We start from the raw sequence: 12,150 nt of genomic DNA on the forward strand, positions 1-12,150 counted from the left end.
AGTTTGTTTGGTTAAATCGAACTGTTTCCATTTTTGATTATATATTTTTGACATTTTTCTCTTATTTGGAAGATTTTGGTGTTCTTTAGATGTGTTCATATTTTTTGACATTTTAATCTACATTTTAGGTCATCTGTTTTGTTTTTTTTGTCTTTAAATATAAAAATATTTAAAACGGTTTTTGTTTTTTAAAAATCATGAATTCTGAGGACATAAATTTGAGTCTTTTGATAATTTAATTTAGTGTTGGTTTGTGGGCTGTGGTCTCATATGTGTTTGTGGGACATTTTATTAATATTTAATTTAATTTTTGACTTTTTGTCATAGTTTCGTTTTTTTAAGCATTAAATATTTATGTGTATTTTTATTGAGTTTTGTATTCGTGGGACACTTCATGCGTGTTTCTGTCACGGTAACATGTTCGCAGGTTTCTGGCTCGTTATTAGATGAATATTAATTTCAGGTCTTTGATCACTGATCGATTGATGGAGTGTCGTCTCTCGTGATTCCTGCTGAAATGTTGGACCTGCATATAAGTTCGTGGTTTGAGGTCCCGGTCGTTCTGTGTGCGCGCACGAGGACGCGAAACAGGAAGTGTGACAGACATGAGGCTCGCGCTGCTGCTGTGCGCGCTCTGCTGCACCGGGACTCTGGTATCCGGAGGATCCCGGCTCCCTGATGGACACCCCGGGGAACCGGACCGGGACCCCGGTCTGGGTTTGGGCGTAGACGTGTCGGCCCCTCTGCGACGAGTGGATCCGCGCTTTCTGTCCGTGACCATCGACGCGAGTCTGGCTTCACAGGAGAGCTTCGTGTTGCTACTGAGGTGAGCTTTGACTCTAATCCACCGACGATTGTCCCGTTAAACAGGAAACAACGGGTTAAAACAGACGGGAGGTCAGAGGTCACAAAATCAAAAACTCTAAAGAACAAAACGTTCAAACTTTTGTTTCACTTTCAAATCTGATCCTGAGTCAGTTCACCTGAAACCTGTTAGCTCCGCCTCCCGCAGTCTCAGACCAGGTGAGCATCACCTGCAGTTCAAGTTTGGACTTCAAAAAAAACCCCTGATTTAAAAGGTTTAAAGAATTGAGAAGTAAGGTGATCCTGAGTCGATCCAGGTTTCACTTCTGTTTCCAGAGTCCGCATGGGAATTCCCAGAGTTCCTGTTTCAGCAGGAGCACACCCGAGAACCACAAACACTCTTAGATCTGAGAATAACCCGAGTAACCCACTGACCCTCATAACCTGATCATCTGAAATAAAACTGCTGTAAATTTGAACTTTGAATCTCGACAGCCAAACTTAGATTCATGTTTCTCTGTGAATCCGACATGTTTGTGCTCCGGGAATAAACTTGAGCTCCAAAATCCCTTCTGTTTCAGTAACATGATGGATGTGAGATAATCAGCAGAGATCTCTGCATGTGGAAACCAGAGGTCAGAGGTCACGAGTAAAATCATTTCCAAAGTCTCAAAACCAGGAAAGGAAATCAAGTTAAAGTCACATGTTTGTAGTCAAAACGGTTGATCAACTTAAAAACTATGACATCAGAGTTATTCTTCGTAATCCTTCAGGAGTTGTGACAACAAAATAATTTCAAAACTTAGATTTCAGATCAAAGATCAAAGTGAGACAGAGCTGGGGTCGTTTAAAACCAGCAGGTTTCGGTGCTTTGACCCGCGAATATTTCCGAGCATTCTTTGATGTGAACTGCATGCTGCTGTCAGTGTAGCAGTGCATCATGGGAGTGACTCTGAGGTTTCTCTGCAGCTCTCGGAGGATGAGGACGATTGCAGCAGCTCTGAGTCCGGCCTTCCTGCGATTTGGGGGGACGCGGCAGGACTTCATGGTGTTTGAGCCTCACAGGAGGCAACAGTGGGAGAAGCCTCAGGACGCTGCAGGTAAACACGATCACCTTGTGACCTCTCTGACATCACACTGATCTGGAACATGTTGATTTCTTTGTTTTATTTACAGGAAATGTTTTTTTTAATGTGTCATGTGATTCTTTTGTTTTTAGTGTAAGTTCAGGTTGGAGACGTTTTCTTCTTATTCAGTTTTTAAGTGTTAAAGCTTTTAAATAGTTGAAATGTGAGTCTCTGACTTCCTGACCTCTCTGTGACCGTTGAAACTCCCAGGTGAGTCATGTGATCAGACTTTCCTACCCCCGTGGATGGAGGAGCGTCTGAAGTGCGACTGGGCGAAGCAGAAGCTGGTCCTGATGAAGGAGGACCTGCTGCGTACATACAGGAGCTTCTTCTTCACGGGTGAGTCCTGATGTCTGTCAGGCGTTGCCATGGAGATGCCACCCGTCCTCTGACTGTCGTCTCCCTCTCAGAGCTCACCGTGGACCAGCTGCATGCCTTCGCCAACTGCTCTGGCTTCCAGCTCATCTTCGGCCTGAATGCTCTGCTGAGGACGGCTGACAACAGCTGGAACAACAGCAACGCTGCCCTGCTGCTGCAGTACTGCCAGTCCAGACATTATGGGATGTCCTGGGAGCTCGGAAACGGTACGACTCCATCTCTGGTCAGCTGATAATCAATAATCACAGAGCCTCAATCAACGTTTTTTCTTGAGTCTGTGACCTGCTTATTTAGGCCTGCAGACTTTATTCTGCCTTTTATTTTGAAATGCAGCTCAGAGTGATGTGTGTTTCCTACCACCTGATCAAACCCATAAATCAGAGCATCAGTAACAGGCTGACACTGTTAGTGTAAAATCTTCTCAGGCTCCTTCTTCTTCTTTCTTCTGCTTTCAGTGATAATATCTGGCATAACGCTGAAACGCTGCGGTTTCTTATCCAATGTTTCAGTTTCACTTCCTCACCTTCATGTGACGCTCAGACAGGAAGTCACCTTTCTTCTTTACATGATCTCTAATCAAAGTGATCTCTAATCAGAGCCAAACAGCTTTGAGAAGAAGGCCGGGATCCGGGTGGATGGGCATCAGCTCGGGCTGGACTTCATTTGTCTCAGGAAGATGATGTCAGAGTCCAAACTGTACCAAGATGCTGGGCTGTACGGGCCGGACGTTGGCCAGCCAAGAAACCACCACGTAGACTTACTGGACGGGTGAGAGGTCAAAGGTCACCGTACAGAGACTGCTCATGAAAAGTTTCTGCTGTCAACACAAAAGAACATAAAATGTTTGGAAAAAAATATATATATATATTTTTTTTTTCAATGAATTTTTTTCCTCACATGAAATTTTGCGTTACGAATTTTTGAAAACAAGACGCATAATAAAAAACTTTTTTACTTAATTTCTCTCTGTTTTCAGGAATTTTATTCACTCTGCTCCTCGTCTGTCATGAGCTGACAGATTCTGAAGTTTTCAGCTTTTTGATCTGATCTGATGTTTTAACGTCTCTCAGATACCAATGCAGACAAACCTAAAACTTTTTATTAAAGGGAAGCAGCTGATTTTTGTGCTCTAACTGAGTTACAGATTCACATGTGAGCTTCAGTCTGCAGGAATAAGACAGAAAACAACTTAATTACTGAGCTGACGCTGCTGATTTATCCATGAATTCTTGTGACCGATGCAGATTCCTGCAGACCGGAGCCGAGGCCATCGACGCCTGTACCTGGCACCAGTGAGTTCAACCTCACTTTATTTACTCTGAAATGTAATTTCTGAGTTAAGTCTACTCTCACAACATAATGCATGCAGTCACAAGCGGCGTGCATAAAAACTTTGCATTTTAACTGTAAATGTGAAAAATGTCACATTTACAGCCTGAAAGCTTCTCCGTCCATCAGAGGAAATTAAAATTTTATGCACTCCTACTGACAGTGAGATACTTTTCCCATGCTTTTATTGTGAAACTGCAAATGTACATATCAGTCAGAGACTGTTCAGAACAAATTATTTAGCATTTGTAACACAAATCTTGTTGCAAGGAAACAGAATGTCAAAGTTATTAAAACCTAACAAAATTCTAATATTTTTAGTCCAACCGACATTCAGTGGATATAAAGTGTCTGTATGCTCCCATAAAGACAACAAAACCAACATGAATCTGTCTCCAAATGTTTGTTTGAAGTCTCCTAATTTTGAATTTATTAAACCATAAATTCAGAAAATAGTTTTGGAAGTTGGTCATAAAGCATCAATACTTTCTTCAGAAAGTCCAAAATTCTGAATCATAATCAGACAAGAAGAGATTTAAGTCAAGATAAGATTATTATTCATCATCCACACTGACAGCTAGTTTGGGTGATAAATTAGGCTTAACAATGATCACATCATCCACAAACAGCTGAGCACTGGTTGAGACCAGCAGTGGTCCTAAACTCGAGCCCTGAGGCACACCTGATTTAATTTTAAAGGATATCAGTGACACCTCGGCCTGAAACACTGTTCTTTTATTCCCAAGCCTTCATGCTGGTTTACTGCTGTGAATGCTTCATTCATAACTCATAAAATAAACCTGCTCTGCTGTTTGTCAGTTATTACGTGAACGGCAGAGACACATCTGTGAAGGACTTCCTGGATCCTGAAATCCTGGACTCACTGGCCCTAAAGACCAATGAAGTCATGAAGGTAATGCTGTGCTGTGTGCCAGCAGCTCTGTGCTGGGTGTGTTCGGAGTTTCACCGGGTTTGTTTCTTCTCATCCGGCTCAGAAAGTGAAGCTGGTGTCTCTGGGGAAGTCGGTTTGGCTCGGAGAGACAAGCTCGGCGTACGGAGGAGGAGCTGCAGGACTGTCGGACACGTTTGTCGCAGGATTCATGTGAGTCCCTCATGTCTGCCCTGCTTTAGTCTTCTCTCTGAACATCATGAACGTCGTGTTGTATTCAGCCAGACCTTCAGTCAGACCTGAAACATAAAGCCATCATGAAGGCATTCAGGCATGAGCTCGGAGACCATTTCCTCGTAGTCTTCTAGACCTCTGGACCTCGTTGGTGTTTTTCAGACTGATTTCTTTCTTTCAGTAAACGATTTTTATTCTGCTGAATGTGTTTTTCTGTGGATGAACATTTCTGCTTTCAGCATCTCTGAAACACTCTCAAATATCTCTGAGTCGCTGCTGAGATGTCTCCATGCTGGGAATCTGTGCAGGTGGCTGGATAAATTGGGCCTGGGAGCAGCACTCGGCCTGGATATCGTGATGAGGCAGGTGCTCATCGGCTCTGGGAGTTACCACCTGGTGGACGACAACCTGGATCCTCTTCCTGTAAGACAGAGTCAGGTTGATTCTCTTAAGTATTCCAGCTACGCTTTCATGTTTTTTACATGTGCAAAATCATTTTAAGAGTTCCTCCTTCCTACACTCAGATTGGATGTTATTGTTTAACCTCTTAAGCCCCAAGCCTAACTGATCTCCTGCCTTTTGCCCCCGTATCAGGGGGCGTTGGGGCTTAAGAGGTTAATTTTGTCCACTTTGAGACATCAAATTAATTAAAAACATAAACGGACATGTTTAGCACAGACTCAGTGAGTTCATTAACTGATCATTTGTCAGAAAATGTATGTTAATCTGATCAAATCAGGACCTTCACACTCATACTGAGCATTAACGTGGCTGAAATAAGCTGCTGTTAGTTTATGTGCTCGATGCATTTCCAGATCTTCACAGTTTGTCGTTGTCCAGTAAAGGTCGTGTCCTCTTTCAGGATTATTGGCTGTCTGTTCTCTACAAGAGGCTGGTTGGACCGGAGGTTTTAAAGATTCAAGTGCTTTCTGAGTTTGGCCGAAATAAACGAGTGAGGATGTATCTGCACTGCACCAATAGGAAGAGGTACGCTTCACATCCTGCCCTCATACAAACACCGAGACCTCCCACCACCAGTAACCCTGCCACATCAGGTGGACGGGATTTTCTTCCGGCCGTCCAGCTGTTTATACAGCTGTCTAAACAGCTGTCTCTGCAGTGGTCTGAAATAGCTAGAAATAGCTAGCTCAAGGTAATGATGTAGTAAGGTATTAGCAGTTAGAAGTAACAGATAAATGGTTAACAGCGGCTACAGCTCCCTTCAAGCAATGTCCTGTACAACAAAATAGTTTCTACATGGAGCTGCTCAGAAAGGGGATTTCTGATTTCATATATTTATTTAAATTTGTACTGTGAACATCAACACCTCTGAAACTGGACTCACTACAAGCCAGAGGAAAGAAAAACTCTTTAAAGTGAACTGTCCTTTTAAGGAATCAGCTGAGCTTTGGATCTTTAAGGTGTATTTTTCCTATAAACCAGCAAAAACGTCTGGAAACAGAAACAGAAAAAAAGGTTCTTAAATCTTATTTTAAATCTTAAAATAAGAAAAGATTGAAATTCTTAAAGCGTTATTCAAAACTCCATCTCAAACCTGAATTATTTGTCTTTTACTTCAGCTCAGGAACAAACGTCTTCAAACTAAAAGTGTTTATAGGAGGAAAAAAGCTTTTTATTTCTTGCTGTGTACACTGACACCAGTAGTAATTTCCTAGAGATTTCCTTGATAACAAAACATAATTTCTGCGCATGTTTTGCTTCGTGTGAGTAGAAACGAAGCTCATGCTTCATTCTGTGTTGTTTGAGGTGAAGTGGAAGTCAAGCTGAGTAATACTGCTGCTGTTTTGCGTGTCTGCAGCTACAGACGTGGAGCGGTCACACTGATGTCAATGAACCTTGGGAAGACGCCAGCGAGGATCTCGGTGCCCGCCGTCTTCTCCAACAGCACAGTGGAGGCTTTTGTCCTGGAGTCTGAGCAACCCGGGGAGGAGGGACTCTACTCCAGGTGCCTGAACGTACTCAATGAAGCCATTTTCCTCCTAGTTAGAAATCTGCTTCGACCCCAAAGAAGACAGTTGTTTTTCACTAAATATTCCCGGCTCTGCGAAAGTGCAGTGAACCTTAGATAATAAGCCCCGCCCCCATTTTTAGTGAAATGCATACGGTGAAGAAGCAACAGGTCAAAATCTGTAAATGAACACCTGATTCTACGTGAACATCAGGATTGGCCCATTGCAGATGTTTTATGTGCTGATGATACACTGCTCTGTGTGTCAGACGGCCCAAACTCTGCAAGCCTAAGAAGACACGTTCAGGTCATTATAGTCAACCTGTTCTGCCTCTCCTCACTTCCTGTAACTTCCTGTCCTGTCTCTGCTCTTCCTGTGGTGGAGGTTCACGATAAAGTTACGAATAATAAGCTCGGTGTGTGTACTCATACCCGCAGGCCGAACACTCATTATTACAGTATTTTCTACTCTTTGATCTGAATGATGTCATCTCAGGGACTGAAGCCCTGTCGACTACTGTGTGAGAGGGAGAGCCAAACAGAAGAAAAGTGGCGTAAAGCCAGCCTTGTTTCAGACAAGGGCTGAGTTCTGAATCATGCAGAGCTGCTGTGCTGGAGTCAGAAAATAAAAACATGGAGCTGATGTTTTTCTTTTTTTAAATTTAAATTTTCTGTTTTTGTTCTTATGAATCTGAGTCTCTGAAACATCTGGATCTCCTGAACTCAGTGACGGTGAAACTGTCTAAGCTTAAAAATGAAGAAGAGTCCAGCAAATGTTTTGATGCTGAGGAAGCATCAGCGGATCATCTCGCCTCAGCATCCAGTGAAACCTGCAGTTTTTACCATCTGCAGGGACGCCGTCTGTGTTTCAGCTGTGATGGCTGGTAGGTGTAGAAACCTGAAGACCAGCTCACATTTCTCTACAGAAGTGAGCCTCAACACTTCCTGAAAGCTACTTTTTAAATCCTTTAAAATTTTATTTTACTCATGAAAGCAAAACCAGGGGCGACAGTGAATCAGACGCTGGCTTCGGTCTTGTGACGCTCAGATTCAGGTGTTTATCGAGTTTTATGAGAGCTGCTGAGGTTGACCTTTTGACGCTTTTGATCTGTGGCTTTGCTCTGGTGCAGCGTGCCGGACAGAAAGCTGTTGTCATGGTGATTTAATGCCACCTGAGAGCGAATCAGCTGATGCAGACAGCAGCAGGTGGAGGACCGATGCCGTTGATGTGTAACTCTCTCTCAGGCTTTTATCTCAGCTGTGCTGACGGAGGACGAACAATGGCCTCATAGTTCGGGCTCAGCGGCGTGCTTCAAAAGAGTTCAAAGGTCACCGCCGTGAGTCAAAACCGGTCAGCATGAGTCGACAGTCTGACTCCCGTCCACCGCTCCACAGCACCTCAGCTGCTGGAGGCTTTCTGAGAACAACTACATAAAAATCAACAGCTTTACCTGATTTAACCGACCAATCTCAAACTAGCCCCATCCTAAATCCTCCTCTTATGGTCTTATGATCTGACTCATAAGCTGTGGTGGAAAATGATACAGGCATAAACCCGAAGAAGGGTAACTCTGCCGACGACACCCCGCACTGCTGCAGTCAGACCACAAGGGGGCGCACACAACCCTAACACCTGAGGATCATAAACAGGATGAGTTATGCAGAAATGGGCAAAGATTAATATCTCAGTAATCTTTGTGTTTGACTCGTTGTGTGGCAGTTAGCTTGATGAGCTCATTTCCTGTTTCTGCAGGTCAGTGAAGCTGAACGGCGAGGTGTTGATGATGGTGGACGATAAAACGCTGCCTGAACTCAAAGGAAAACTTCTCCTGCCGGCTCACCACCTGCAGCTTCCTGCTTACTCGCTTGCCTTCTTCGTCCTCCCAGACGCCCAAGCTCCGGCGTGCAGCTGATGACATCACACGGAGAGGTGCTGCTTCCTCACACCGTGGACACCTCAGTGTCTGATTTTTAGACAATACTGCCACTTTCTGATAATGAGTTTATTGATTCTCACTCATGACCAAACATCTCCATCTATGTCTCCACCCACTCGTCAGTCACAGAGGCCACGCCCCTAATAATGTGAACTTTAAGGTCAATGAGGATGATGGATATGGAACAATATGGAATAAGATACTTAAATGTTTTTTTTATAACAATTTTCAGAAACCAAAAATATTTTTGATACGACCGTGTTTCAGGGTGTCATCAGTGAGGACGTCTCAATGATCTAATTAATCAAAAAGCACAATGCTGACGCCGCCTCTTCGCCATCATCGTCGTCAGCAGGCTGGAGCACGTCCTCCTGATGCTGCAGCTTCACGTTATCATGACAGCAAATGTGTCAGAGTTTAAGCAGCGGAGACAGTGCTGTCACCATCAGGTCAGACTGGGAACTGCAGTAGCGTCCTCCATCATCTTTATCCAGTCTGTTCATAAAAACTTCAGTAAAACTAGAAAAAGGTTTTGAAACATCTTTATAACAGATATTTTACACTGAAAATATAAATGTGTAATAGTTATATATCTATAAACTTTAGTGTGAACTCTGCTAATTAAATATTTATTTCATGAAATCTTTCTGTTCTCTGCTGATTTTAAATTGGACTCTAATAAAACTAATGAACCAGTGCCCGACGCTGTCAGTGTGAGTGTGAAGCTCAGGACGCCTGAGAGGCCCTGCTCTGAGACCTTCAGCTTATTAAAGGACACTAGATTCAGAGTTTGATGTTTGAACTTTTATTTCATGCAAGATAAAGACAAACATCACATTTCCTTTTTCATTTGTCCTGCTCCTCGCTGTGAGTGACAACGTAACACAAGGATTTGTAGTCCAGGTTTCCGGTTGCGTTGATGTTTGATGACTGAAACATCTGCTTCATCTACAGACACACAGGTATCAATGTCACGCCTGTCACTAAACATTTCCAAAGCGAGCCCTTTTCATTTTTACACTTTCATTCGCTCAGTGTTTTCACTTTCTATCACGGCCTGAATAAGGAGACGTTGGAGTGAGAACTCACTGGTCTTTGTGGATGAAGCCTTTGTCGTCGGTGTCGAACATTTTGATGCTCGCTGCAGGCACCGACCTGTTTCAGCGACTGCTGAAATAAAAATAAGAGTGTATTTGCAGGGTGAAACACCTCAGAGCGATGGCCACCAGCAGGACTCTGTACTGTATTCTAGACGGTGTACAGAAGTTTATAACTGTATTACTAAATCATATTTAAATATATATAACTATATTATAGTAGATACACAGTAGTATAAATCTGTGCTGTATTGTAGATGGTGTAGAGAAGTGTAACTTTATTATACTACTGTTTACCATCTAAAATACTGTGTATTAACTGTATTACACAGAGTAATCAGGTTCGCTCTGTTAGGTCTCTGAGCGTTTAGCTTCATTGGTAACATTTCAAATTGATATTTGCATAAAAAGCATAACCATGGGCTGTGAAAGAACACCTACCATCTCTGCTCATCAACTCTGATGCTGCTCTCAGTGAGTCTGATGATTTGGGATCAGAGGCTTTATGTACAGCAGCTGTCCGGGATGCAGATGCCACACAGTGATAATCTGAACTGACCAGCCCTGTGGGGGTCGAGGTGGGAGCCTTTGGTCCTGCAAAGTTTCCCTTACGTGAAAAGCGCTTGGTGAAAGCTCGGTTCTCAGGAGGCCCAACAAGTGTTTCTATTTTGAGTCAAACATCAGACGCAGGAAGGCCGAGGCCACACCTGTCTCTCTTTTTATGGTAAATGGCCTGTATTTGTATAGCGCTTTACTTAGTCTCTATGGACCCTAAAATGCTTTACACTACATACAGTCATCCACCCATTCACACACACACACAGGTGATGGTAAGCTACATTGTAGCCACAGCTGCCCTCGGGCGCACTGACAGAGGTGAGGCTGCCGGACACTGGTGCCACCGGGCCCTCTGACCTCTGACCACCACCAGTAGGCAACAGCTGAAGTGTTTTGCCCAAGGACACAACAACCGAGACTGTCGGAGCCGGGGCTCGAACCGGCAACCTTCTGATTACAAGACGAACTGCCAACTCTTGAGCCACGATCGCCCCAATTTTATTCCATTATTAAGTTCAATGATATTTTATATGATTTTATTTGTATTAGTTTTATTAGTTTCAGGTGAAAAAACTCATCAAACTCTGTGATGAAACTGAGTGACTTCCAGCCCTGGACAGACTGAGAGCTATTCACAGCTCTGTGTAATAATTCAATAATACATGTTTTATTTATCACAGCATTCAGAGCTCAGTTTTTTTAAAACCAGTGAACCGGTGCCGGACACTCTCGGTGTGAGTGTGAAGCTCACCTGAGACGTCCTGCCCTGAGACCTTCAGCTCATTATGGGACGCCGTGTGGTCACTGCTGCCATTACCTGCAGTGACCACACGGAGGCGCTGTGGTGTTTGGCTTCAGCTCTGTGCTGCGCAAAATCCATCCAACAAATACAGCACGTGACGTCAGAAACCCAGCTGGCCTCTTCATCGTCATCGTGAGGAAAATAAGACCGTGCTGCAGAGCAGGTGCCGAACTTAATTTTTTTTAAAAATCCAACAATTTTAAATGTTTTTATCCAACAACAGGTGACAGTGAAGCACGCGTGACGTATTTCCGATCAGCTGAGTGTGCTATCATATTCAGGGTGTAACAGCATGTAATGCGCAGCACTTTTAAGTATTACCGTGAGTGCGTTTAAATCAGACACTTCCTTGTTTTTCGCTTTATTTCATTGAAATGTGAATGAAAACTTTAAACTTTGAGAACGAAGTTTAGAATAAACACAAAGAAACATAGAAAACTTTCAGAAAACCATTCTTCAGAGTTCACTGTTTGTTAAAGACTAATATTACTTTTGTCACAATGAAACTGTGCTTTTTAAGGACAATATTTTTCTTCGTAAACAGTGTATGTAATTAAACATTTTTCCAAGACAGTGTCAGAGAAACTTTTCGGCTCGGGCTCCTTATTTTATATTACGCTTATTTTAATTAATTTTCCCCCTTTTTTTCATTTGTTTATTTTTAATTTTATCCCAAAGACATTGCATTTTAATTTATTTTCCCCCACAGACAGTGTTTATTTAATATTATTTTTGACTCAAACTTTTTTATTTTCCATAGTGTGTTTATTATTTAATTATATTTCTTAAATTTTTCTGTAGGGTGTATTTTTTTTTATTAATGTATCTGTATTTTTTTATTCGTATTTTTATTAGAGCTTATTATTATATACATTGTGTATTTTTATTTCATTTATTTATTCACACCGTAGACAGCGGAGTTTTTATTTATGCAGTTATTTTCCATTTACAGTGCGGTGCACGCGCTGAGTGGGCTCTGAAGGAGGCGCATTCATACCACTTTAATACTACATTACCCACAACCCC

The 12,150-nt window shown here is 42.7% G+C and overlaps 1 protein-coding gene across 1 annotated transcript; it reads left to right on the forward strand.

Moving 5' to 3' along the window:
* The first annotated feature begins 407 nt into the window (after positions 1-407).
* hpse (heparanase) lies at positions 408-9,455 on the forward strand. The gene is made up of 12 exons (XM_085166220.1): positions 408-826; positions 1,774-1,904; positions 2,142-2,270; positions 2,342-2,515; positions 2,906-3,077; positions 3,554-3,601; positions 4,458-4,551; positions 4,634-4,740; positions 5,070-5,184; positions 5,624-5,748; positions 6,581-6,727; positions 8,484-9,455. The coding sequence occupies exons 1-12, from the start codon at positions 606-608 to the stop codon at positions 8,641-8,643; spliced, it is 1,623 nt and encodes a 540-aa protein (XP_085022346.1). The 5' UTR covers positions 408-605; the 3' UTR covers positions 8,644-9,455.
* Positions 9,456-12,150: the final 2,695 nt, after the last annotated feature.

The sequence above is a fragment of the Neolamprologus multifasciatus genome, chromosome 7 (genome assembly GCF_963576455.1).
Source record: "Neolamprologus multifasciatus chromosome 7, fNeoMul1.2, whole genome shotgun sequence".
In the NCBI taxonomy this organism is placed as follows: Eukaryota; Metazoa; Chordata; class Actinopteri; order Cichliformes; family Cichlidae; genus Neolamprologus; species Neolamprologus multifasciatus.

What these genes read in the sequence shown, in the direction of transcription:
- hpse (XM_085166220.1), top strand. Translation starts at nt 606, where the DNA reads ATGAGGCTCGCGCTGCTGCTGTGCGCGCTCTGCTGCACCGGGACTCTG. An exon ending in AGCTTCGTGTTGCTACTGAG is followed by an intron (nt 827 to 1,773) that starts GTGAGCTTTGAC and finishes GTTTCTCTGCAG; the next exon opens with CTCTCGGAGGATGAGGACGA. An exon ending in GTCCTGGGAGCTCGGAAACG is followed by an intron (nt 2,516 to 2,905) that starts GTACGACTCCAT and finishes ATCTCTAATCAG; the next exon opens with AGCCAAACAGCTTTGAGAAG.